This window comes from Setaria italica, chromosome IV (genome assembly GCF_000263155.2).
Source record: "Setaria italica strain Yugu1 chromosome IV, Setaria_italica_v2.0, whole genome shotgun sequence".
NCBI lineage: Eukaryota > Viridiplantae > Streptophyta > Magnoliopsida > Poales > Poaceae > Setaria > Setaria italica.
The window spans coordinates 6,896,322-6,922,809 of record NC_028453.1 but is presented as its reverse complement, the minus strand read 5'-3'; the positions used below and the strand labels follow the sequence as shown (position 1 = coordinate 6,922,809).

The 26,488-nt window shown below is 47.5% G+C and overlaps 4 protein-coding genes and 1 non-coding gene across 5 annotated transcripts; 4 read left to right on the top strand and 1 right to left on the bottom strand.

Annotated features, from left to right (window-relative positions):
• The first annotated feature begins 508 nt into the window (after window positions 1-508).
• Window positions 509-7,435, top strand: LOC101786577 (pantothenate kinase 1). The gene is made up of 17 exons (XM_004964869.4): window positions 509-893; window positions 980-1,144; window positions 1,613-1,647; window positions 2,309-2,425; window positions 2,642-2,761; window positions 2,841-2,935; window positions 3,011-3,104; window positions 3,924-4,055; window positions 4,466-4,578; window positions 4,747-4,870; window positions 5,183-5,299; window positions 5,412-5,506; window positions 5,569-5,662; window positions 6,241-6,366; window positions 6,444-6,556; window positions 6,701-6,890; window positions 7,007-7,435. The coding sequence occupies exons 1-17, from the start codon at window positions 752-754 to the stop codon at window positions 7,136-7,138; spliced, it is 2,004 nt and encodes a 667-aa protein (XP_004964926.1). The 5' UTR covers window positions 509-751; the 3' UTR covers window positions 7,139-7,435.
• Window positions 7,436-7,999: 564 nt separating this feature from the next.
• Window positions 8,000-8,081, bottom strand: TRNAS-GCU. The gene has a single exon. It is a non-coding gene; the product is annotated as a tRNA-Ser (tRNA).
• Window positions 8,082-9,335: 1,254 nt separating this feature from the next.
• Window positions 9,336-10,011, top strand: LOC101786180. Its single transcript, XM_004964868.1, has one exon. It carries the CDS (start codon window positions 9,448-9,450, stop codon window positions 9,760-9,762), a length of 315 nt encoding a protein of 104 aa, XP_004964925.1. The 5' UTR covers window positions 9,336-9,447; the 3' UTR covers window positions 9,763-10,011.
• Window positions 10,012-15,820: 5,809 nt separating this feature from the next.
• Window positions 15,821-19,763, top strand: LOC101785774 (protein trichome birefringence). Its single transcript, XM_004964867.3, has 5 exons — window positions 15,821-17,825; window positions 17,922-18,114; window positions 18,216-18,409; window positions 18,497-18,655; window positions 18,749-19,763. The coding sequence occupies exons 1-5, from the start codon at window positions 15,991-15,993 to the stop codon at window positions 19,089-19,091; spliced, it is 2,724 nt and encodes a 907-aa protein (XP_004964924.1). The 5' UTR covers window positions 15,821-15,990; the 3' UTR covers window positions 19,092-19,763.
• Window positions 19,764-21,487: 1,724 nt separating this feature from the next.
• Window positions 21,488-23,504, top strand: LOC101785370. Its single transcript, XM_004964866.2, has 3 exons — window positions 21,488-21,852; window positions 21,973-22,055; window positions 22,667-23,504. Exons 1-3 carry the CDS (start codon window positions 21,643-21,645, stop codon window positions 23,166-23,168), a joined length of 795 nt encoding a protein of 264 aa, XP_004964923.1. The 5' UTR covers window positions 21,488-21,642; the 3' UTR covers window positions 23,169-23,504.
• Window positions 23,505-26,488: the final 2,984 nt, after the last annotated feature.

Here is a 26,488-nt window from a genome sequence, read left to right as displayed (position 1 = left end):
ATCGGCGGCGCAGTCGCGGCGGCCGAGGTTGGGGGCGACGCCGTTCTCATGCTCCGCGTCGACGGGGCCACCGGCGAGCTCATCGCCGCTCGCCTCTTCGACCCCCTTGCAGAGCACGCCGGGGATGGAGCTGGATTTGGCGCGCAAAAATCCCGCGCGCGCCCAAATCAGCTGCTGTCCGCGCGGGATCCAAGCGCGCTGTCTCCCCTCTGTACAACGGTGCTGCGGCGTCTGTTCCCGCCTTGGAGCACGGGACGCGGTCGTCGTCTCGTGAGGCGACGGCGCGCCCGTCGCCTGGCTGAGAGAAGGTCGTTTTTGCAAAAATACCGGCTCGCAGACGGCTCCTAGACGCCCGTTGTACGTGCCCTAATTCCGCTCCCGTTCTACTACTAGTATTCTGGTCTCCGAACCGGTGAGAACGTGAACCCATCACCACCGTCCCCACCAAACCAAACCAACCCCACCCCACAGCCACCCAAATAATTCCAACCCGCCCCCACCGCGAGCGAGAGAGAGAGATCGCGCGTGCACACTTGGTGCCCGCGCCACGCCACGCGACGCGACCGAGACAGCCAGCCAGCCAGGCAGCAGAGCGGGAGAGCCCCAACTGCCGGCAGCAGGCCAGCAGCCGCGGGAGTAAGTCAAAACCGAGGCGGCGCGCGCGCGGCGGCGACGAGGAGGCGGAGGCCAGCGGGCGAATGCGGGCCCCGCGATCCCGGGCGCGCAGCGATCCGTGACGGCGGCGGGCGGCATGGGCGAGGCGACGGGCCGCCGCGGCCGCGTCGTCGACCTCTCGGGCGCCGAGATCCGCGGGGACATCGAGGGCCGCAACCCGCCCATCTTCCTCCCGCGCCAGCCCGCCGCGTCCCCGCTCCTCGCCCTCGACATCGGCGGTACGTCCCTCCCCAGGCTCCACCCTGTCTGTGCGCTCCCGAAATTCCCTGCTCCCTTCCTCCTCCTGAATTCTGGTGGGTCGCAGGGACTCTGATCAAGCTGGTGTACACGGCGAGCTGCGGCGGAGGAGGCAGCGGCGATGGCGACGGCGACGGCGACGGCGCGGAGCTGCGGTTCGCCAAGTTCGAGAGGCGCCGGCTCCAGGAGTGCTTCGACTTCGTCCGGGCGAAGGGGCTCCTCGGCTGCAACGGTAGGCGCTGATGATCCTTGGATTTGAGATCGCGACAGTTTCGGTATGTGGGCACTAGAGGAGGATTCGGTGGCCTGTTGGTTGGGGAGAAATCAGTAGGACAGCGTAGAGGCTTGATGACGGCTACTAGCTGGTCAGGAGTTGGGATATTCCTTTGCCACATTTAGAACTTTCCATTGTAGTGTGTGACGAGCTCTCATCATACCTACTTTTTTGTTTCCCTTTTTGAAAAGCGGCATCTATATTGATTGGAAGCGGCATCTATATTGATTACTACTCCCAATTTTCGGATAGATTGGTCCAGTAATTTCCTATAGCAACCTGGAGCATGGATATGTCTGTAGTAACCGGCATTTCTTTTTTTAATGTGATCTTCTGTTTTTACTGCATGTTAAATTTCAACTTACCTGTTTAGTTATGTCAGGGGGCACTGTTTATGGTGTATTAAATTGTAATTTTGTATGTCAGGGACAAGGTCAAGCAAAGAAAACATGCCGCTGAAGGTAACTTTTCTTGAGCTTATGTATTTGTAGCCAAAAATGATAAAGATATTAATGCAAAGGAAGCCGTTTTGGGCTTCCTGCAGTTTGCAATTCTTGTATTTTTATTTCCAAGGTCATTCTGGGAAAATGGTTTACCTCTACCCATACAAAAAAACAAACTATCACCAAAAATCCCTGTTATTGTTTCATTGGATTCTGTTGTGTTCATTATGACAGTGGAGATGTTGCTGTCAAAATTCGCTAATATTGTTTCCTACTTGAGATGGCATGTAAAAATTATCAACATGGTGTAAATATATGTATACTCGTATTTACATTTGGTTGAAGTAATTCTTGGATAATTGTCCCCCCTTTCACTGCCACTGGCAACTCTTATAGAGTAATAATATTTTGGTATATTGTACCCTGAGAAACAGAGCTCAGTTGCTTCTTGAGCTTTCAAAAACAGAGCTTTTACCTGTCTCCCTAGTATGATATCTTATGCGTACATGTTGTTATTAGAACAAGCCTTGTCAAAATCTGATGTCTGGTGTTACCAGTATCGATCTTTCATAACAGAAGATTGTTGGATGACATGACAACATAAGATTGTTGGATGACATGCTTTTGTGCTTTCTTTTCCAAAGAATTGAGAAAACTATATAATAGACACCATGCACAGGCTACAGGCGGTGGAGCATATAAATTTGCTGATGATTTCCGGGAGAAACTAGGTGTTTGTCTGGACAAGCTTGATGAAATGGATAGCGTTGTTTCTGGAGCAAACTTTTTGTTGCAGGTCAGTCCTTAGCTACATTTTCCATGTCATCTTATTTCACTGACAAATATCCTTGCTTGTATGCTTACAGTTAAGTTTTATTTTTAACTTTCACTCACCTTTTCAGGTGGTTCGATCACATTCTTGAGCAACTTACGTAGTCAGCTCATTAGCCACACATTATTTAATTATTTTGATGCAGAACATGTTTCTCCTTTAACTGATGTTATCTTGCAGAATATCCCTGGCGCAGCCTTCACACACATGAATGGACAGAGGAATCCAGTAGATGTTTCCCCAAACAACTTGTTTCCTTACCTACTTGTCAACATTGGCTCAGGAGTTAGCATACTGAAGGTTGTAATTCTACATAGGATACTTTTTTGGAAGCGCATTGCAGTGCAACTCATATGACTATATGTTAAAGCATATGTAGGTCACTGGAAATAGAAAGTTTGAAAGGGTAACTGGGACACACATCGGTGGCGGTACCATGTTTGGTTTAGCGAAACTTTTAACAGGCTGTAAGAGGTAATATTGAACCTTCTGCGTCATGCAATGACTTGTTTGCTGTTTTCCCCTACTAACATGTTACAATTCTCTTAGTTATGATGAATTCTTGCAATTAAGCCAGAAAGGGGACAACTTTGTCCTTGATCTAATTGTCAAGGATATATGTGGAGAGCTTGTCTGCCAGAAGGTTTGTCTTCACCCCTTTTGTTGCTGTATTTTGATGATAGAGCATATCATTTCTCTTCTGTGATGCTGTCACGATTTGTTTTTCATTTCTGATACGCGTCCTTGTTTCTTCTTATTTGGCTTTTTGTGGGCTAGTACTGCTATAGTATGTAGGCATGTATGTTCATCCTGTTTTTTTTCTTTTCCTTTTTTGCTGGGTGAATATTGAAGGCATCATTACTTAGGGTTTTTTTTTGACAAACCTTACATAGGATTCCAACCTACAGAAGTACAGATATACTTTCCTTGGATAGACTCACTTTTCTAGCATTACCGAATCCATAACTGCACATTCTGTTTAAAATGATTTGTGACATCCATCCATCTATGTTTCTGATGACTAGATTGGTTGGCCTGTGCATTTGCATGCATGTGCTATATCTTCGAGAACTAATATATCACGGTTCATGCGTTAATATTTGGGATCTCTTGTATTAAGAGGACTTTTGCTACCTTTATTAGTACATTTATCTTGAGTTTATGTAAACCTGGAGGTGGGAGTCTATGTATATCTTTTATAATAGTTTTCTTAAGTTTATATAAGTTCCCTAATTATATCTAATGGTTCTTCTTTATTAATCTTAATTAAGAGGACTCCAATTTGAGGGAGGACTTTTTCTAGCATCTTTCATAGTTGCTGTGAATGCCTGTCATCATCTTTTATTCCATAAGAAATCTTTTGTAGTGTTCCTTTCTCTTATCATTGTTGGGCATTTTCTCTTATCATTGTTGGGCATCAATCCTCGTAGATGGTTGATTGATCCATTCTTATATGTGCCAGCAAGGACTTTCGATGTCAACTCTTGCTTCTAGCTTTGGGAAAGTTATTACTTCCAAAAAAAAGCTGACAGATTATAAGCCTGAAGACCTTGCATCCACATTGTTGAGCGCCTTCACTTACAACATTGCACAGGCAAGATCCTTTTCCTTTTCCTGTTTGCTTCGTATGAAATTAGACTTCTAACTCTCAAATGAGAATACTGAAAAAAAGGAATAAATTCTGCCAGTTACTTCATTAGCTATTTGCACCTATGACACCCAAGATTTTTTTATTGAAGGAAACAATCTAGATATGTCCACTTGTTTTTGAAAAAATTATGGTATGAGAACACCTCTTTCTAAAGTTTGAGTGGAGGGAATGGAAGTTTGCTGACCTATTTCTATTATTGGGTGAAATGGCTCGATAGAAAGATTTACACATTCAGTAGTTTGTGGAACGAGCTCTGCCTTAATAGGATTACTGTCAGAGACTGCTCAATCTTGGGTTTCATCTATTTCTGTTATATTTATTATTGTTATCAATTCATTGTATGTGTCCTTCAGATTGCTTTCCTTGTTGCATCACTCCTGGGCCTCCGAAGGGTCTTCTTCGGTGGATCATATATACGTGGACACAAAAGCACAATGGAAAACATTTCTTTTGCAATTGATTTCTGGTAAGCATTTCTGGTGTACATTTCATATGCAATTAATCACTTTGTGCATACGTTTGTTATAAGAAAAAGGAGGAAATGCATGCTATGTATCTGTGTCTGACTCTGAATTCTCTAGCTTTACCATTATGAAGAGTCTATGGCAAGAATCTAAACATATGCATGGACCAGGTCACAGAGCCAAATGCAAGCAGTATTCTTGCGACATGAAGGGTATTTGGGAGCGCTTGGTGCCTTAATGAGTTATGGGGATCTCAGTGGTGAAAATCTTACCCTTGAGGAATCAAAGGAGAAGGTGAGTTTCAACAAGGATATCCTGTGCACCTGTATCATTGTTGTCCTCATATGAAGTTTGGGTCTCTTGCTTTATGTATAAGGAAAATGCTTTTAAACAGTACCCACCATTACAAACAAGTAGTGTGCTTGCTAAAGTAAACCATGATTTGAGGGCTAACCTTTGATCATTCCGATCTATATGTTTTTATGAATCTTTTCAGTATGCAACATAGGTGACTACTGCTTAGAGAAGTGTAGGTTCTACATACAAGGATTTATGTTTGCCAAGCTAAATGTGTTATTTCCCTGCTTTGCCTTTCTATTGATACAGGAGCCTCATCATGAGGCAACAGCACCTGTTGATGGTATATCAGCAGATGAAGAGAATGATAGCAATATATTTCCTTACCTTCTTGTTAATATCGGATCAGGTGTCAGCATGATAGAGGTTCGCCAGTACACTGCTTCTCTTTCCATTAATTATATTCTTCACAAGTCAGCTGTTATCAACAATGTTCTTTAAAAAATCTTTTTCACAGCAACACGTTTTTTATGAACAGGTAATTGGTAAGGGGAAGTTTGAAAGAATTATAGGATCCCATCTAGGTGGTGGTACTATTCTTGGTCTTGCCAGGCTTTTGACTGGCTGTTCAAGGTACTAACCAATTACTGGTATAAGATTTTCTTTTGGTTACACAATTAAGCTTTTCGTTTTAGTTATGAAGAATTCTTGGAGTTGAGCCAGAGGGGCAATAATTTGTCCGTTGATTTGACTGTTGGAGACATATATGGGGAAGAGGGTTATCCGAAGGTACTTACCCATTCTCTGAAAAAGAGGCCTTCTATGTGAAATTTTTTGCTGGTAATAAGCAACAGTGCAACAGCTCTCTTATCGGTTCTAAGAGAATTTTTTTTTACGAAAATCACATCACACTGCCTCTGCTGAATGATGACCTGGGAAGTAATCTATTCTGTTCTGGAGCAGGAAAAGAAAATAAGAAAAATACATAGCACATTGCAGCACGTGCCTGAAACAGTCATCATGATCTTAGTTAAACTACAACTCTTTGCATCCATCAGGGCACAGTAAATATCAGAGGCTTCAGGTTTGCATTTATATACATATGCCATTGTCATTACTTAAAAAGATGGATGTATAATACATGTTTACTTTATAGGATTAGGTTTAGGTGTTTGATGCACTTATCATGGAAGTACTGAAACTCAAGCACATTAGCTTAGACTTCTTGGACCATTATGTGTAGTATTCAATTAACCTTCTAAGTTATAAATATATGTATGCGGAATGCTTTTGATTTGTTAGCTTCATTGGACAAATTGTAATTAATAGTTTCAGTGTGTCCATCATTTCTTGTTTCTCTTTATCAGATTGGTCTTCCAGCATCCACTACTGCGGCTAGCTTTGGAAAAGTGAACTCAAACAAACTATCAGATTATAAAATGGAGGATCTTGCTGCTGCTCTATTGAATTCTTTCACTTACAACATTGGGCAGGTATTTTTCTCTTCAGATATGTGGTTACTAGTTATCATTCATTAGTTATCCTGAGCTTATTTTTACCTCTCTTCTAGATAGCCTACTTTGTGGCTAATCTTTCAGGCCTGAAGAGAATTTTCTTCCGAGGTGCTTACGTCTGTGGCCATGAAAAGACTATGGACAAGATCTCTCGTTCCCTAAAATATTGGTAATAAGAATTTAAATTGCGATACAGTGACAAATATTATTGTACTTACTGATATTTGCTGTTCAGCACCATGACTGCGCTTGCTACATGTCCAGTTGTCCACTTAGTCTAGTTTTTTACCTCCTTTTTTTCTTTGCTTTCCAGGTCCAAAGGTGAAGTCGAGACAACATTTCTATGTCACGAAGGGTTCTTGGGAACACTGGGTGCATTTTGGAGTTATGAGAACATGGGAATTGATAGCTTGGCAGCACATGAAGTTATTAGGGAGGTCTTGCTTGGTGCACCATACACTGGCCAATTCCCATCTTTACCTGTCACTGAACAACAGGAGAATGTAAGAGTCATACATCAACAGGAAGCAACCTAGCAAAATTACAATAGAATTTGCCAATGCCTACCTAACAAGCTCTCTTACTATGGTATTTTTCTTCTGGCCCATCTTTGTTTTAGGGAGAAAATAATACACTTGAAGGGGAGGTGGAAAGCTTACGGCATGAGAATGCTGCGCTGAAGGCTGAGGTTGAGCGATTACAAAGGGAGAATGTGGAATTGAGAGCTAAGCTGGGAGCTGCAACCTTGTGAAGCAATAAAATGCCAGCCTCCGCTTGTTGTAACCTGATACAGTTCAGGAAATGGCTCAAAATGTAGCTCGTATAGGAAGACTACAGTCTGGCAAAAAAGAAATGCCAATTAGCATTACTCCTCTAGTGAGTCTGTTGTATAATTTTATTCTTAATCTTTACAAGAGCATCTGTATTTGCTCCCTTCATGTAACCCTTTTCCTGTGTGTAAATGTTGTATAAGTAGTTATCAAAACTAGTAAATATCATAAATGCCCGTTAGCAAAATGAAACCCGGCAACTTGAGATTGATTTTCTAGTTTCTACTGGGTGCGTCTAAGAGTAGTGACAGCTTTCATCATATGTCTCACCCTGGTCATTCTTACTTCTTAGCAAATAGGGCATATGCTTTCAATTAAATCCATCTTTAACATGGGGTCAAACAGATTTCCAGATGATCGAGCAGCTTTCAGGTACTCCGTTCTCAAATATTTATTTATTTTAGAACGGAGGTAGTAGATCCAAGAAAATGTTCACATAAAATTGAGGAAATTTCAATTCAGAAACAAAGGGGAAGCTGAGTTTCTGGATCATAGAATTCCCCAACCATATTACTGTAGTTTTCTTCCCTCCTCTTTTGAGGGTCAAAAACATGTTGCGAAGAACACCCTTTTACTTATTTCCTCATGATTTATGACATCAAAACAGTTTCATTACAGTAAAAGGGAACTGAAACAGAAATTGGTAAAACAAAGGGAAATGAGACATGATAAAAACATCAAACACAAGATAACTTGAATGAAGAGGATAAAAAAACGCTAGGATAAATGCCCAGAGAATTTGGTAAAACTGACGGAACTGAAACAGGATTAAAAAAAATCTACGTCGCCTGAGAGATTCGAACTCTCGCGGGGAAACCCCATGTACTTAGCAGGCACACGCCTTAACCACTCGGCCAAAGCGACAGTAGCGGGATGGCTGTAAATTCACTATTAGAAATACTAAAATAACAGAGATGAGCCGAGGAACTATATTACTGTAGGTAGCCAGCCTCCCCGGTCCCAGCACGCCACGAGTAGTTCCTGGGAAAAAAAACTGAGCTGCTACGACAGCTTAACATGTTGTCTATCTCTGTCGTCTTAGCCTCTTAGGCAGCTCTTGCCAACCATCGCTGTTCGTGTTCATGTGATTTCGCCACATGTCAGCTTCGTTTGCCAAAGCACTACATGCCTTTGTTTCTCCAAGAGTAGACACAATCGGACACCTTTGCATAAAGTGACACGACGACGTCACATTTCTGGTACCTCCCGGTTACTCATCATCACGAAAAGTGAGCAGAACGAATGCAACGCTAGCGGCGGTCTCGTGCATGTACAAGCAAGCAACGCAAAGGGCTTGCAAAGCAAGCATGGGTTACTAGTTACTAGTGACGCTGCAAGCTACTGATGAGCACTAGCTTGCTTGGCTTGCAAGGGCCAGCTTAGCTGCCTGGAACCGCGTCCGGAGCACCCGGCCGCCACGTGAGCTCACGTTACCTTGTCCTCCTGCTGATTTCAGGCCGCCCCGGCAGAACACGCCACGGTCTATTCTGAATGGATCGCGCCTTAACCAGAACAAGGGACTTGATCACACTCTACTCTCAATCGTCAAAAGCAAACTACTACGCGATCTCACACTCTAAGAGTCTAAGACCATACATATCTGGAAGCTGGATAAGCTTGATCGAGCTTAATTGCTCAAATGGAGACAGGGATTGTTTTCTTGTAGAAACTTGAACGTACGTCTGTTACCTCACCTAAGCTGGACTCATCGCCATACAGACATCCACCATTCTTTCCAAACAATTCAGTTTAAAAATGACCTAACTGAACCCGGCCTGCTTTCCAAAACGTCAACCTCCAAAGACTCTGTTCAATGCTCGATCTGAAGTTCCGAGGTCCGAGGCAGACAAAGACGAGTAACCTGGTGATGCATGCCAATAAAGTTTCGGTAGTGGAAACAAAACGTGCAGGCTTGCGCCTCCTTCCTTCCCCCGCAAGCACGGCCCAGGCACCGGATCGGAGCAGCCGAACAACACGTCTTGATCTGAAGCCCCAGCACACAGCCACACACTACCGCTTGCGTACAAGCCTTACACAGACGATGGCCATATCGAGATGGTGATGCTGCCTATATAAACCAATCCATCCAAGAACTGAACAGACCAAATCATTCGCACACATACTCCACATCTCCTCGATCACAAGCTATCCATCGATCTTTCTCATTTGAAGTCATCGACAGCGAGTAGCCGATCGATCACAGCGAGCAAGTTGATCGACACGGTTAGCAATGGGCAATGTGGAGGCGACGTCGTTCATGGTCTCGCCGGAGCTCGGCGACGCGCTGGCGAAGGTGGCCGTGTTCGCGCTGGTCCAGGCGCTGGTCTACCTGATCCTGCGCAAGTCCTCGGACGTCTTCTCCCCGGGGAAGGCGGCGGCGAGATCGCTCAGCTTCCGGCCCATGCGGAGCATGAGCGTCCGCCGCGTGCTGGCCACGTTCTCCGACGTCCCCGTCGGCGTCCCGGAGGACGGCGCCGGCGCCGGCGCCCCGTCGCCTTCGCCGTTGGACCCGGGGGCCGAGTGTGCCACCAGCTGGTCGAAGTGATTATTCTTCGGGTTCGATGGTGCCTTGATTAAAAAAAAATAGTACCCCTGACTTGTACTACAACTGATTAGAAATTATTATGCAATCCTAAAAAAAATAGTTTATTATATGTAAATGGTAGCACTTGAGGTGTGACATGTAAATCGTATACGGTATGTATGTATAATGTATGTACAGCTAGTTTGTGTATTGAGCTCTGTTCTGTTACTTTGTGCACTGATCTTAATTCGGAGTCTGGATTACTTTTCTTAACGATTTTCTGCTTTCCCTTGACGACATTGATGTTGCTTCACACTTAATTCTGTTTCTTATGTAAATGGAGCGCATAAAGAAGACCTACTACTACTGTTTCCATTATCCTTTTTTTTTTAAAATTCTGTTTCCATTATCTTAAGGAAAAAAAAAGGCCGACTACTGTTTGCGCATATGATGAGTACATGACAAAGCGTGGTAGTGGGCTGAATTCTAAATTAGATGTTCTTTCAAAGTGGCCTCAAAGGCCCAGCTACGGCCTACTTTATTTAATACAACGAAAACTGGCCCATTTCTGCTGAACTGCAGGCAAGGTTTTTTTTTTAAAGGAAAGTTTCACTTAACGATCCGACCCGAAAGGTGGCATTGCCAGTGATGAGGTGGGTAATCGTGTTTTCATTTCAAGGAGCATGGTACATGTACGTTGACGCTGACACCCTCACATGCACGCACACTTATTTGACAGATGCCGCATACTACCAAATTAAAGAATAACACGTCGCCTATGATTGAAAAAAAAATAATTAGCTAAGAATACGAGCAACGGCAGCCATATACAAAATAAACAGGAGAAATGTTCCCGGCCCCACACTGGCGTATGGTTCTGTGACACTGGGTGGTAAAGGGCTCTTAAGATCGGACTCAATAAGACTTAGGCTGTAATATTATATGATTTTAAGTTAAAAAATAAATAGATTTAAGTTGGATTGTGGAGAAGGCACACGAGAACCATGATTGATCCGTTACCACCCTAGACGCTACACCTGAAGCTGCGACGGTGCAAACACATGGCCAAGAGGTGATGGAGATCGGAGAAGGTGAGAACCGCCCACGGGGCCATGGTCCCCCGTATCAGCCCCGGAGAGAGGAGAGAACGAACATGCCCCGCCACACCAAAGGTCAACATCGCACTAGCTAACCACCAGGCCCAGCGTTCGTGTCGACAGGACAAGCCAAGCCTTTAACTGTCGCTTTCCCGATTCCCATTCATCCCCCCACCCCCGATCACCGATGGAAAACCTGACGGGCTAGCTCCTCCGCGGCCGCTCTCTCGGCCATTTGCTTGCGTGCTGGACCGACGCGAACGAAGTGCACGTCCACCGACGCCGGCCGAGACCTTTGCCGGCGGATCCGTGTAGGTGTAGCCCACCACGCCGGATAGCACCGGCCACCGGCGACTAGCGCCGGGACGTGCCGTGCCGCTCGTGGGTCGGCGGCGCCGTTGCGGGCGCTCGGCGTGGCCCCCGGCCGCGCACCGGACGGATGCCGCGTGTGGGGCGCGGGCCCGTGCTTTCCCCCGCTTAAATTGCCTGGGCCCCCGCAAAGACAGCCACTGCGCCTGCCTGCGCGTAGAAGAGGAAAGGCGCCCGCAGAAATTTGGTGGGCTGCTTGCTTTGCTTCTGCTGATGAGGCAGCCGCCGGGTTATGCTGTCAGTCGCCGTACGATGCTTGTTCAATATCCGTTGCAGGTCGTTCTTGTCCGGATTGAATCGAGATCCCAGAATCAAATCAATACAGTGCATAGCTAGTTTTAGTATAGGGGCATGGCAATCCATCTTGGAAATGTACTAGGGCATGCCGTACAATGTGGCCGTGGAATTCTCACTCTCCCTCCCTCTCCCCCCCTCCTTTTTTTACATTATTACGGACCGGGGCATTGACAATGTGCGCGTACGTTAAAGCCGTAAAGCCATGCATCGATCTGTTGATCCCAGCTTGACGCCACTCGGCTCCATGATCACATGAGCCCGTAGGCCATCTTCGATCTTTGTGTGTTTAATTACTACCCCTATGCTTTTGCCGTGTCGCCACGTCACACGCCGCCTGCTAATGGCATTAGCGGGCCACTTTGCATGCTCTCCCTCCTTTTTACCTTTACGATTCAAGTACCATACGCCTCCACACTCGCAAAGCCAGGATTAAAGCGCCACGTCCTTGTTGCCTTGCTTCAACCGCACTCCATGTCCATGAAATCTCCACCTCTAGTACCGATAGGCTTTCTTCTCGGAATGCTCAATTGATTAAGCTGACCAACCCGGTAAGTAAATAAATTAACAAAAAGAGTAAAACTGTGTCGCGACCATGAATGGTAAAAGTGATCCAGATGATCGAAACACATCCATAAACAATCCACGAAAGGTGACGACACAGCTAGCCGGGCATACAGACGATTAAGAATGGAAGTATCGGCAAGATGGAACCTCCGAAAGCAACCCCACACCAGAACAGCGTCAGGCCGCACAGATCGCCCAGGAAGATACTCCTTCTGTTCCAAATTACTATTTATTTTTATTTTTCTATATACATAACACTTGCTATGTAGATACAATATATATCTAAGTGCATATAAAAAATTATATATTTCGAAAAATTAAATGAACAGTAATTTGGAACGAGAGTAGGAAGTAGCTTTGTGATAGCACCAGCGTGCCTGGTCGGCCCCCGGACGACGGCGACCGTGGCCCGATCCAGCCCGGGTTTGGAGCCGCGAAAGGATGCTTGGAGAGGCTTTGCCCTCTACTATTTTATAGCGTGGCATGCACCGATTGATTATTATTGTGTTCCATTAGATCCTGATATCTATGTTCCAGGGGGCTAGTTTAATATAATAATGCAACCCTTGTCTGCGTGTCTTGCGCGCATCCATTCAGCTCGCAGCAAGCCAGCAACCCTGTTCCGTTTTGACCCGGCTGGCCTTGCACTGATTATTAGTAGAGACCTGCCAAATTGATCATCCACGACCACGTACGAGTGCGCGTGAGTGGACGGAACAGTGGTGCCGAGTGCGCCGGCCTGCACGGCTGCACCGATCGAGTGAGCTTGTACCTAACGCGAACCCTGCTCGCAGTCTCCAAACAAGCGGTAGACTGAGCTTTCACCCCGGTGCCTGATCCTTCGGTCCTGAGTGATCAGCATTATCCGTTGCTGCGTGCGTTTATGGCTGGTCAAATTACTGACACCTACCGTCCGTATGAAATGGAACGAATACTACTAGATTAATTTCCTTAATAGGAATTAGAGACAGATTCCAGAGCGAACAATTCAAATTCCGGTCGAGAACACGTCGAATTGCGCGCAATTGCTCAAGCCTGACGATCTCCAGCCGGGCGAAAAGCTAAAACCAGCGCCGGGGAAAGGCAAAGCACGGGACAAGATAACGTACTCCAGTTTTTCCCGCTTTCCGATGCAAAAGCAGCCCGTACGCTTTTGGACCGGGTCGCCTAAAGTCCAAGCGCGACTGCACCGACGCCGATTTTCCTGGCCCTCTCCCTGGCAGTCTGGCCCAACATAACCACATGTACGGACACGGCAAGCAGGGACGCACTAGCTGGTGTGCGGCATATTGTATGTCAACGGGCAGTTATGTCAAGACGACGCAAGATCCACCCTCCACCGTACCAAAGCTGTAGTGGATTTTGAGCAATGTGTACGAGGAGGTGACATAGAAAAGGTTCTAGATACTTGCAGTTCTGTTTTTTTTTCATTTGATAAGGACTTGGAAGCTAAAAGTGTAAGGTCATTTTTTTCCAGAATACGATGGAGAAATTAGGTTTCGGCCATTGTTTTTCTTTTACTCAAAACTATACTACCTCTTTTGTATAATAAGACTCCACGCATTTAAAGATTTAAAAATTTAATCTTTGAGATTTAATCTTATAAATTTGTAGACTTTGTCGTAAACTTTACTACCACTAGGTTCATATTTAAAACTACTTTTCTTATGGTTTCAATCTTGTGATAAGGAATACTATCGATCAAGTGTAGTGTTGAGGACCTAGACCACATCTAATCAAACGATGGGTCTATTAATAGCAGTTTAATAAGTTATATCTAATCTAAACCATAAGTAAAAGGATTCATCTATACACTCACAAGGTACCTCCTTATACTCCTACTACTTTGAAACGAAGGCAGTGTTCTAGTACTAGTTTGTTGCTACGGAATTGATATGTTGTGAAAAATGTGAATTCAGATTTCATATTTTTTATAATTGTACACCAATCTAGCCTTTTCAATGCTAACTTTTATTAGGATAATAATTTAATCCTTAATGTAGGGATTAAAATTCTTCTTTACCCAAGAGGGAGACACACTAGTGACATTATGGTGTCTGACGACCTTATTCAATTGTCCGGTCCCTACTCAATTCAGCTGGACTAACTTCAAGAGCGTTGATATCCAACTTGCAATTTGGCAAATCAGTAAGGCCGTGTTTGGATCCCTTCATTTGAAGGAATTGGAATCTACTTAATGGAGTAGGCTAATTTATCATGGAAAGTGGCATTCCACAACTTTCCAAAGTTTAGATATAAGCCTATCTTAAATTCATGGGGTGGGAGATGGAAATTGATTCTATAGATTATGATTATTAGAATGGAATTCAATTCTTATAGTACGCTCTTGAACTCGCTTCCCTATATAGAAGTGCAGCACATAAGTACCTCTCCCATATCGCCAACAATAATATAAAAATATATTCCACATACAATTATATTAGCTTAATTAATTTGTGTCTAAATTATGATTATTAGAATGGAATTCAATTCCAATGATCCAAACGGGACCTAAGAAAAATTGGTCCAATAGAGTTGCTATGGCTCTCTATCCTATTCGACTTGCCAAACTTCTCTTCACACTTGCCAAACTTGGCAAGCCAATTTTTCTTGCCAAAGTGTGGGCCTCATGTGCAGTAATTGCCCGAATGGATAGTGCAAAATGGAGAGGCTGTTGTAGCTGTTGGAGTGGATGTAGAGTGTATATTTTAGAGAGGAATCGAGCCGGTGGGATTTGGAGAGTGGGAGGATAGTCTTAGAATGAACAACTCGATATGAAGAGGAATATTTTTGCCAATTCAAGTAGAGCGTTAAATAGAAAGTACAAAATAGGTAGTGTGCAATAGATGCTCCCGCTATCGGTATCATCGCCATAATTAGGACGTCGCCACGCGTCCCGCCATCCTACCAAAGGCCAATCACGTGGCGGATTTGGCGCCGTCCGTTCCGTTCGTCCCGTACGGAGGGCCCACCTGTCGGTGCCTCTCTGAATTCTACGCGGCTAGGATCACGGGCATGCCGCATGCGCGACGCGAGCCGCACCGGATCGAGGATCGGCAAAGATAGCAGCGGTATGGGCCCGCTTTCCAGGCGTGGCTTTTATATTTGCTGCGTTCACGTGGTAAACCAAGTGGTTTGCAAAGTAGAATGGTTTGCAAAGTAGAGTAATTAGATAGTTAGAGTACTTGAAATATACGGATAATTACGACAAATTCAGCATTTACATTTTGTAGAAATCGGTAATCGTGGATGATAAGAGAAGTCAACATGGAAAATGACCCATAAAAGTTGCAAGTAATGCGAGAAGCATTATTTTCGTTACCTATTTTGACCATCGCCGTCTTTCAGTTTCTCTTTTGACCTTCCTTGACCCCCTCGCAACAAAGGCCGTGTTTAGTTGGGGAATTTGGGAGGTGCCAAATTACTGTTACAGTACTGTAGCACACTGTAGCGTTTCGTTTGTATTTGTGAATTATTGTCCAAATATTGACTAATTAGGCTCAAAAGATTCGTCTCGCAAAGTACAACAAAACTGTGCAATTAGTTTTTAATTTCATCTACATTTAGTACTCCATGCATGTACCGCAAGTTTGATGTGATGGGGAATCTTCTTTTTGCATAGTGTCAAAGTTGGGAGTTGGGAGTAACTAAACATGGCCAAAATCTAAACAGATTGCTAATGAGTTTGTTATTTTTTTCTCCCCGAAATTACTATAGCCACCACCCCACCAACGCCCCCACCTCCTCCCCAAAGCTTTCTCAAACCACTCGCCATCTCCTCCGTCCCCCACCGCGCTACCAGCGGAGCACCGCCACGGCCACCCTCGCTTGCTTGCTAGTCGCCTCCGCTTCCCCCTTCCACTTGCCCCGCTCCGCGTCTCCCGGAGCGCGGCACGCCGTAGCGCCGCCGCGGCCGGGCGGCATGAAGAGCCTCTGGAAGCAGAGCGGCGGCCTGGTGTGCGGGGACGCCGGGCCCCTCAGCCCGCTCGGCGGCCGCTCGCGGCGCCGCGCGAGGCTCACCCTGTACGGGTTCGCGGTCTCCTTCGCCGCGTTCACCGCCTACGTCGCCTTCGCCACGCCCTCCTCCGCGGGCGCCGGCGCCGGCGCGGAGGGGGGCGCCTCGTGGTTCGGCAGCGTGTACGCGTCCACGGCGCCGTACCGCTCGCAGATTTCCGGCTTCTTCTCGTCCATCCTGCCCGCTAGCGCGCCCGCCCCCTCGCCGCAGCCTCCGCGCGCCACGGCGGGCGGATCGGGCGGCGGCGTTGGCGAGGTGAGCCGCGATGTGAGCGGTGGGGGAGTGGGGAGCGCGGCGGGAAGCAACAGCTCTGCCGCGGCTGAGTCTAGTAAGCAGCTGGGAAGTGGAGGTGGTGCTCCGATCGGCAATGTCGGTGGTGGGAGTGTGCCTCCGGCCAGTGATTTGGCCGGAAATGGCATTAGCGGCGAAGGCGGAGGCGGGGCTCCGACGAATAATTCTGCATCGAGTGGCGGTGCGGTGGATCAGAATAAAGGGAACGGCGGAGGTCTTTCGAGTAGCAAGGCAGGAGGCAGCAGTGGATCTCCAGCCAGCAGTGCCGCCGGAGACAGAACCGTGGCGAAGGCCAGCGAGCAGAGCGTAGATACGTCTAATAAGCAGCCGGGAAGTGGAAGCGGAGACCCGAGCAATGCTACTGCCGGACAAGGCAGCACTGTGAAAGCCGAGGCCAAAGTTGGAGGAGGTGTCCCCAGCAATAATTCTGCCGGGAGTAGCAGCTCCGGGAAGGTTGATTTGAGCACTGGATCTTCTAATACTCAGGCTGGAAGCGGAATTGGCATTCCAACCAGTGGTTCTGCTTCTGGAAATATCAGCTCGGTGAAGGCCGAGGCAGAAGGTGCTGTTGGAGCCGGGAGCAGTGGTTCTTCTGGAAGTGGCACAGAAAAGAAGGCTGATTTGAGTAAAGGTTCAGATGCTCAGCCAGGGAGCAGAAATCGAGATGCAAGCCATAAATTAGCTGGAAATTCTAGTCCGGTGAAGGCTGGTTCGAATAATAGTTCAGATGCTCAGCAAGGGAGTGGAAATGGAGATGCAAGCCATAAATCAACCGGAAGTTCCAGTCTGGCAAAGAGCACAGATACGAAAGCTAGTTCAAATAATAGTTCAGATGCTCAGCCAGGGAGTGGAAGTGGAAGTGGCGATGCAAGCCATGAATCAGCTGGAAGTTCTAGTTCAGTGAAGAGCAATGCCGGAGATGGCGGAGGTGAGCACAATAGTAGCAGTGTGAGTGCTGTTCCAACTAGTAACCAAACTGGTAGTCTTGCATTGGCAGGGGAGAAAGAAGTTGGATCTCCCAGTAAGAACAACATGGTTGTAGCATCCCCGGCTGTAAAGAATCAGGAACAGACAAGCAGTGGAGTTGCTTCCGGTGGAAGCAGTGGTGCAGTGAATAAGCAGAAGGGAGATGCTACTCAGGGAAGCGCTGGCTCATCAAAAGACCATTCGGCCCAAGCAGTCACCTCAAAATCTGGAAACGACAGTAAGGGTAACGTGTCGACAACAAAACAGGATGGTGGTTCTAGTGGAAACAAGGAAGTTGATTGGTTCAAGCAGGTGGCCAGTTGTGATATGTTCCATGGGCATTGGGTTAGGGATGACTCATACCCTCTCTACCCGGAGGGATCGTGCCCTCACATTGATGAACCCTTTGACTGCTATCTCAATGGTCGGCGAGATCTAGCTTATCAGAAGCTCCGTTGGCAACCCAGTGGATGCAGTATCCCAAGGTGAGAATTAGGTTATTAGAACAATGCAAAATGATTCTAGTGATTTGGGTTCAAGCTTGGTGTGTAATGTGCCAAATTATGTTCTTGTTATATCAGATTGAACCCGACCGACATGTTGGAGAGGCTGAGAGGAAAAAGGCTTGTTTTCATCGGTGATTCACTCAACAGGAACATGTGGGAATCCCTTGTGTGTATTTTGAGGAATTCTGTCAAAGACAAGAGGAAGGTTTTTGAGGCATCTGGCAGGCGTGAATTTAAGACCGAAGGCTCATACTCCTTCCTGTTCACGGTATATATTCCTTGAAGTCCAGATCCTACACTACCCATGATTCCGTTCATTTAACTAATTAGTATTGTTGCCTAATTGCCTTTCCCATTCATGTCATTCAGGATTATAACTGCAGCGTGGAGTTCTTCCGCTCCCCATTCCTAGTCCGGGAATGGGAGATGAAAGTCAGCGATGGAAAGAAAAAGGAAACTCTCAGGCTTGACCTGGTTGAGCAATCGTCACCGAAGTACAAGGATGCAGACTTTCTCATCTTCAATACTGGCCATTGGTGGACACATGAGAAAACTGCTCTAGGGTAACTCATCTTAACAGCTCTTCGGTTGAACAAGCATCCCCATTTCATTCTCGCTTAAACACTGATGACAGATTGAATGTGCCACAGGAAGGACTACTATCAGGAAGGTAATCATGTGTATAGCGAGCTTAATGTTGTGGATGCCTTTCATAAAGCTCTTCTCACCTGGTCCAAGTGGATTGATGCCAATGTTAACCCCAAAAAAACCACTGTGTTATTCAGAGGCTACTCAGCATCTCATTTTAGGTGCGCATTGTCATTTCTGTTTCAAATTACCACATGCTATATTTGATTTGTGTAAGCTGAACAAATATATTGCCTTGCATCTCCACTATGCAGTGGCGGTCAATGGAATTCAGGTGGGAGCTGCGACAAGGAGAGTGAACCAATAACAAACGAGCAGTACCTTTCAACCTACCCACCAAAGATGAGCATTTTAGAGGATGTGATCCACAAGATGAAAACTCCAGTTGTCTACCTGAACATAACTAGAATGACTGACTACAGAAAGGATGCACACCCTTCCATTTACCGCAAGCAGAACCTGACAGACGAGGAGAGGAGGTCGCCTGAGAGATATCAGGACTGCAGCCACTGGTGCCTTCCTGGAGTACCAGATTCCTGGAATGAGCTGCTTTATGCTCAACTTTTGATCAAACAGCATCAAATGCACCAACAATAAAGGCAAGTAGGGTTTTTGCTGGGTGGTTGTATATGATCTGTTGTTGTCTAGGATAAATAGTCAACACAATGATCAAATTAAGGTCGACATGAGACCTTGGATTTTTCTAAATCCATATAGAGAGTAAACCTGTCCAGTTAGTGTTAGCTCTCAATACCCACACAAGTTCTTCCGTAGAGGCATCTGGGACTTATGTTGTAAAGTTCATATCTAGCTATAATCAGAAATAAGAAAATAGTATAGATGTGATGATATAGATGCTCCTGTGTCATCTGCGACTCCCTGCCTTTTTTTTTTGTGCCTAGGGTTGCTTTATGATATAGAATTTAAGTGGAAAAGAGAACCACATCAACCATACTGACATTTCACTTATTGCTCCATAGGTGGGGCGTTTTGGTTGGGTGAACTGGGTAGTTTCTCGGAATTCATTTGTATGGATGAATGTGGGATTGGGAAGATGTAGTACCTAACTACTTTGTAAAAGACCTAACTGTTTATACTATAGAAAAATGGTAGATATTAATGCCTTGTGTACTGATGATGACATATTGTGCTGGGATTTTTTTGTCCTAGCGAACAATGTACTAGGAAGTACCAACATAAGCACATTTATGTATGTCCTGCATAACATTCATGATGTATTTGAAAGCTTGAAGGACATCTGCCAGAGAAGGTTAGGCACTCCGCAGATGCTGTTTAATGTGCCTAACTGTTTGACCTTACGAGGTTAACTTGCGGTCTGCATCTGTTCCCTTTTGGTGAGAAATTCTGGTCCGCACTTGCTGCCGAGTCTGTCGACATTTTGCACTAATGCAGTTCACCTGCAAAGTCAAGGAAAACAACGAGGCCACCTTTCAGCCTTTGTGGCTTGAAAACATGTTTATAGATATTTGTCGATTCAGTCGTTATGGCAATGCTCGGTATGGTCAGAATCCTTTAAAGGTGATTTTCCTGCTTTCCTCATATAACATTATGTACTTGTGCTATCTGTGTTGAAAGCAGGACATAGTTTTGTGGTCAGTATTAATGTATTATGCTTAAGCCTCAGCAACCTCTACATGACCTGCCGATGATCTGCAATCTGTTGTTACTGATTCCTTTTGTCACGCGTCAGTAAATTCAAAATTCGAACAAGATGGCCGCATTGCTGGCTCTGCATCTGCTGATGCTTGACATGAACCTAGCGTCAGGCACCCAGGCTCCTCTGCAGCAGCGCAAATCGTCCCCATCAGCACACAGACGTCACTGCTGCAGAGTCCGTCCATTTTCGCTCGCCCACAGGCGCGTGAGGCAGTGGCACTGCAGAGTCCATGGGCCAAGCAGCCTGCTCCTGCGCAAGCATCGTTCCAGCCCATGAAGGGCCCTTCGGTATAGTTCCTTTCGCGCATCTCTCCTCCATCCCCTCTCTTCCTCTCGTTTGGCAGATTCGTTCCTCACGCTGGAGACACACGAATCTGTGCAAACCCCAATACCCAAACCTGCAATTTTGCCGTGTTTTGCATCCTTCTCCCTCGATCCGTTAACTTGCCACTTTTCTCACCACCGTGTGGCGAGATCAGGATCGCATCAACCATCAATGCTTCACCAAAACCGCATCCAGTTGCAATGGCCGATCCCGAACACCAGCACCGGCATGGAAACGCCCACGAGGCGGTCATCTATACACGGGCTGCTAACTGTCCGGTGCCCGCCCGCAGCAGGGGCATCTCATTGGCTTCTTCCTCCTGCCCCCGCCATGCTGCCCAAAAGCTGGATGCGTCGGCCACACATGCTCCCCCTGACAGCGCCCGAGCTTTGCTTTCCTCCCCTGCTCGCTCCCCCAGTTCTCGCCACTGCTCCGTCTGACTCGTCGCCGCCCCCGCCTTTGATCTGACTGTTCGATCCCCTCAAGATCCACGGCCCCTCTCTAATCTTAATCCATGATCAACCAAGCAAAACCGGAGAGAACATTTCATCAAAGAAACGTTTCTTTAAAAAAAAAACTCATGATTTGGCGAGCGATATTGTTTGGTCGTGTGTGATCTCAATTTCACGCGTTCTTTTGTCCCATTGCCTGGACGTGTTCCTCAACCAGCACGCGCTGTACTTTCTGTTATACAAAAACCTATACATCTCACCAGCTTTTTTACATCCCCATACAGTCATCACCAGAGGTCCAGAGCTCCAGGCGCACATGCCGCTGCGCAGTTTCTTACACCAGATCGGACGGCGAGGCGACGCCCTCCGGTGCAGCGGAAGGGAAGGCGCACAGCAGGCCAGGCATGTGCATGCCCAGCCAAGCCAAGACAGCGGGCAGTGCTGAAAACTGCACCATCTACCACTATTCTAAACTTACCGCGTCGCCCATAAATAAAAACGCCGAGGCATGAAGGGGAGGCATAAAAGGCAAGCCGGAACCAAAAGCCCTCCCACTTTAATTTGCACCCTCCCCAAATCTCCCCATCTGGCCATCTCCACCACCATTGCCCTCGCCCCTCCGGCCCTCTCTCTCTCTCTCTCTCCTCTCTCACTCCTCCCTCCCTCTCGATCTCTCTCTCTCTCTCTCTCATCCATGAGGATCAGGCGGAGGCCGCAGCCCTCCCCGCAGCTGGGCTCAGATCCGACCACATCCACCTCGCCGCAGACGCCGCAGAATGCGGCGAGGAGCCGAGGGTGGCTCGACCCCGGCGGTGGCGGGGATCGCGAGGCGGGTAAGCTGCTGCATGCGGGCGCGGATCTCGCGCACAAATCTGGGGTGGCCAGGCGCCTGGCATTGCCGCAGGTAGTGTGTGTGCGCCTCTTGATTCTTTCTGCAGTCCCGGTTCTTGCACAAGTTGCACTCGTGGAGGAGGCGACTAGATCTAGCTGAATCCGTTGTGTTTTGTGGTGCTCAACTGCGCAGGAGGACAATGTGGTGGTGGATTGCGGCAGGAGCATGGGTGCACAACATGAACTTGGAGCTGATGATGGTGGTGGCCACAGGAGGTACGGATTAAACAACTGCAGAACAAAGATACTGCTCCTAGTACTAGCAACTTTTGCAAATTTGGCTGCACCAATACAATAGATACATATATACTAGTATCTTCTGATGAAAAAAGAAAAGGGAAAGCACGCTAGGTTCTTTTCCTTTCGATCTTCTCCGTTCTACTGTTTCATATAGTGGGCGATGCAAATATGCAATGCCAGCTTGACCCATGAGAGACACCACCAGACATGGATCCAATTATTTTAGTGCACCACCCCCCCTGCAGCAGTCAGACAAGGCATCCCTGTAGGCACGTCCTCCCATCCACGATCCCAACCTCGCGCATGATTTTGTTCCCGTAGCCCATGCGCACGTCTCGGTTGCTTGCTCGCTTGCCATGCCACTTTGGAGCGCTACTTGTCGATCACAGCCTAGTGGTTTTGGTTGTATCCGCGCGTGATCAATCTTGCTTGGCCTCTAGCGACTCGGGGGCACGTCCATGACCGATGCACACTGCACATTGGCACATTTTGTTGCGCCACCTACTGTTCATGTTTACTTTCAGTTATTTTTCTATATAGCCGGCGCGTTGAAATCTTTGTACGAACGGTATGTTTTGCACTTGCAGATTCAGTGCAGTGAGTAATGGCCATCACAGTTTGGACTGGAAGGACGGCGTGGCATGCGTCGGCGGCGTCGGTGGTAAGTCGGAGTCGGCGGCGGCGAAGGTGGAGGAACGCGTGACGAGCAACGGAGGCGCGCTGCAACTAGTGGTGGTGCCGGCAGCAGTGGCGGCCGTGGCCGTGAAGGACGAGGGGAAGGCCGGCAGCAATGGCAGCAGCGGCGGCGGGGCCAAGAAGCGGCGCGGCCCAGCGGTGCTGCTGGAGGGTTCGCGGTGCAGCCGCGTGAACGGGCGCGGGTGGCGGTGCAGCCAGCCGACGCTGGTGGGGTACTCGCTCTGCGAGCACCACCTCGGCAAGGGCCGGATGAGGAGCGCGGCCACAGCCGCGGCGGCGGCGCGGGGCCGGCTCGGCCGCACCGAGCACGTCGCCAGGACGATCCCCGCCGCGGTCACCGTCGCGGCGGCGCCGCCGCCCAAGGCCGAGGCGCCGAGCCTGCCGCCCTGCTAGGGGCGATGGAGGATCGGAGATGGAATTCTTTCGTTTTGCCTGGGGTGCATTTCTGTGGTGGTCGTCGGCGATACGAAATCGTCGCTGCGATTTTTTGGTGGGACTTTGAATGTCGGCGGCATGGAGCAGGAGCAGGTGCCGGCACAGTGAAGCAATTCGGCGTTCATGGCCGGTCTCTGCCGCGCTGTGCGGCCAGAATTATTGCGGCTACGCAAGTGTCGTGCAGCTGTGTGATCCGGTGCAACTTTGGTCACGAAACCGCATGAAAATGTAGAGAAATGAACAACTTGGGGAATCGATCAATAATGCCACGGACCACGTACACGCCTTTCTTTCCCCCTCCCACATGTTCTTTTTTTTCTGAAACTGTCTTTGGCAGCCCTGGTACAGTAGCGGTATGTGTTAGTTGTCGCTTGTCAGAAGCAGCAGGGAAGTATAGCACTAGCAGAGTCTATCACGCACCGGCCGGAGGGGAGCCAGCAGGCAGCAGCAAGCACAACTTTATCCTGACGCTCCTGCATGCACTAGCACGGGACGACGGGCATACGACAAACAGAGGCGGGGCCGTGCCTGACTGACGCCAACAGAACGACAAGCGCTGCATCAGCTGACCTGCACCAGCTCCAATTCAGCCAGGTCGCCAGACGCTGATCCATCGGTGGCTCGGCTCCCGTACGTAGGAGTACGTTGCTTGTTCCGCTGTCACGTACGTTGCGGCCGCCTCGCGCCCTCGCCGAATCTTTCGATCTTTCATTGCGTGCGCGCAGGTCGAGCCGAGCCGGGTCGGCGTCCCCGCTTCCACCTTGCCCGGCCGCGAGGCGCGAGCGTAGGCGCTCGTACTGGTGTCTCGTCGGCTCGTCGCACCAGTAGCAGTGTAGCACCCGCACCGGCCGCCGCGCCTGCCGGGCAGTGCGTCCCGCGCACGACCCGGTTCGGCCCGCGTTGCCAGCATATTTGTCGGACTCGGAACAGTCTCGTCGTCGCGCGTGGCCAGCGGGCGTAGTTGGGCTAGAAATTTGGTTGGCCTTGCATGGATGCGTCCATATACACGCGACCTTGTCGCCCGAGGCCGGCCGATTGGAGGAGTTGGGCCCTATGCGTGTGGGTGGTGCTAGCTCATATCGGCACTGCTGCGCGCCTGCGCATGCAATTGGGCGGAGCCATGTCGTGCGAGTTGCGACTTGCGAGTTTGCGACTCATCATGCCGCTGCCTGCTCCCGCGACGGCGACGGTGCGATGCGAGCTGCCTGTCTCTGAGTTTCCGATGATCGCTGGTGCCACAAAAAACAAGTTCCTCTTAACCAAAAGGAGTGCGCATATTGTTTCAAGCCAAAGGGATATCAAACAACAGCAGCAGGTCTCCGAGAATCCGATTCGGGACCAGGCTTTCTCGGGTGCAAGCGCAAGCGTTGAGCACATTTCGCCGGAATATAATCATTTCGTTTTCAATCTTTCCCGAGTTCGCGCTCAGTGCCATGCTGCGCCATCCCTATCGTCGTCTTCGCTCTCTTTTAGCATTCCCCTGACCCGAGCTTGACGTTGCCGTTGCCAAGGACCGAAGCGTCGTCAAGGTCAACCATGGCTATGGGTCTTCTGATTGTTCTTCGACAACGCTGCTATGGTCCTTCCTGTTCATCGAATCAGGCCCCAACCTTTACCCTTTCTCCCGAACAACGACGTCTGAATAATAGCCGCATTGTTTATCATCTGTGGTCTAACGACAATGGTTCAAAGTCGAGCGAGAAACTTGGAAAGTGAGAAAAGACTCAACATACTGAAGAAGGCTAGGCTATAGGCCACCGATGAAGCAAAAGACTCGAACTACACGGTGGCGCCGGAAATTAAATGTTCTCACCGGTTGCTCGTAATCAAGAAATTTGGATTTTTGACAGATCCTCGTAATCTACTGGTTTCTGCCATATTTTTTTAGCACATCCTGTGTAGCTTGCAGCACGAAACCTCCTGGTCTCTGCCGTATACACGTCGATTACGACAAACCACGCTTCGTAGAAAGAAACACACACAAAAAAAGGTTCTTGTAGATCACAGGCTAGCAGATAGCCGTTAAGTTGTTAGTTGATGCTCTTCGGCAGATACCATAATCATTGGAGTTGTTTAGTAGAGAGGAGGTTTACTAACACACGGCAACTAAAGCATGTTTACGTATGCTGTGACCATTTTCGTTAGAGCAAGTCAAGATGCTGCAACCACTGGCGTGACACACGACTAGCGTATCTCGGGGGGCCATGTTTGTCTGGTTTGGTACAGATTCCTATCGAAGCATCAAGCATGTAAAAGTTATTCTTCTCTAATCATATTTAAGGGGTTAGATGTTTGGTGAGTATGTTACTCTGACATGTCCCAAGTAGTATGACTTACTGGGATTCTTGTGATGCATAATAATGCATGGATAGTTTACTCACTTTCTATGTAAATTTATATCACTTTAATTTGGAAACGTTATGATTTGAGAAACTCTGACTACAAGTAATGCCACCAGAATATGTTGGTAAAAGCTACAGAAAAATATCGTATAAACGAATGCAACTTTAATTCGATGACTTACGACCTGTAATTAGCATCGTACTATCTCAATGTACTGCATATGCTGTAGCTCGTCTACATGATCAGTCAAAGTTTTAAGATTCTTAACGCAACTTGCCTGGAATGCGCAAGTGTGTATATAGGCAGACCGAGCAATTGACTAGCTAACTGGAGTCTTGATAGTGTGCCGAAAGAGAATTCCCTCGATCTCTATATGTTTCTACTGTCTTTCTAGCTCCGTCCTCTTTGCTACACTCTACTGCTGTCTGCCATTCGCTCAATACTGGCCATTAATTCTACTGAACAAAGACCTCTGAACGACCACATTATCGGTGGTCTTGATGGAACTAGCGTTCAAATAAAGTCGACTGGGAACATTGGAAAGTGAGAAAAGACTAACACTGATTAACGTAAGCTCACTACGGGAAAGCTAAAAATTGCTGAGTGTATTTTTTTTGCCGAGTGTTTTTTTGCGAGCACTCGGCAAACAAGCTCTTTGCCTAACCTGTAATATTTGGTTTCATCCCACTCCACCAGAAAATTTTGTCCGAGATCATGGTACATCTTGGGTACTACCAGGGTGAATTGAAAACTTGGGAAGGTGTGCGTCATCCATAATTCTGTTTCTTAAGATTGGGGTTATTTGGAACAACTACCTGAGCTTCATAATGTACAACTCCTCTTCCAATCCTGTCGATGTGCCTATATTCCTCATCTTTCTACTCAAGGTCCCTTCTTGATAAGTTTTATCTCTTAATCCTCCATTGCCCTAGACA

Excerpts from the sequence above, each read along its gene's own strand:
- LOC101786180 (XM_004964868.1), top strand. The coding sequence starts at position 9,448 with ATGGGCAATGTGGAGGCGACGTCGTTCATGGTCTCGCCGGAGCTCGGC.
- LOC101785370 (XM_004964866.2), top strand. The coding sequence starts at position 21,643 with ATGAGGATCAGGCGGAGGCCGCAGCCCTCCCCGCAGCTGGGCTCAGAT. Across the intron at positions 21,853-21,972 it reads GGCGCCTGGCATTGCCGCAG|GAGGACAATGTGGTGGTGGA; the intron begins GTAGTGTGTGTG and ends TCAACTGCGCAG. Across the intron at positions 22,056-22,666 it reads GATGGTGGTGGCCACAGGAG|ATTCAGTGCAGTGAGTAATG; the intron begins GTACGGATTAAA and ends TTGCACTTGCAG.
- LOC101785774 (XM_004964867.3), top strand. The coding sequence starts at position 15,991 with ATGAAGAGCCTCTGGAAGCAGAGCGGCGGCCTGGTGTGCGGGGACGCC. Across the intron at positions 17,826-17,921 it reads AGTGGATGCAGTATCCCAAG|ATTGAACCCGACCGACATGT; the intron begins GTGAGAATTAGG and ends TTGTTATATCAG. Across the intron at positions 18,656-18,748 it reads TACTCAGCATCTCATTTTAG|TGGCGGTCAATGGAATTCAG; the intron begins GTGCGCATTGTC and ends TCCACTATGCAG.
- LOC101786577 (XM_004964869.4), top strand. The coding sequence starts at position 752 with ATGGGCGAGGCGACGGGCCGCCGCGGCCGCGTCGTCGACCTCTCGGGC. Across the intron at positions 894-979 it reads CCTCGCCCTCGACATCGGCG|GGACTCTGATCAAGCTGGTG; the intron begins GTACGTCCCTCC and ends GGTGGGTCGCAG. Across the intron at positions 6,557-6,700 it reads TCTCGTTCCCTAAAATATTG|GTCCAAAGGTGAAGTCGAGA; the intron begins GTAATAAGAATT and ends TTTGCTTTCCAG.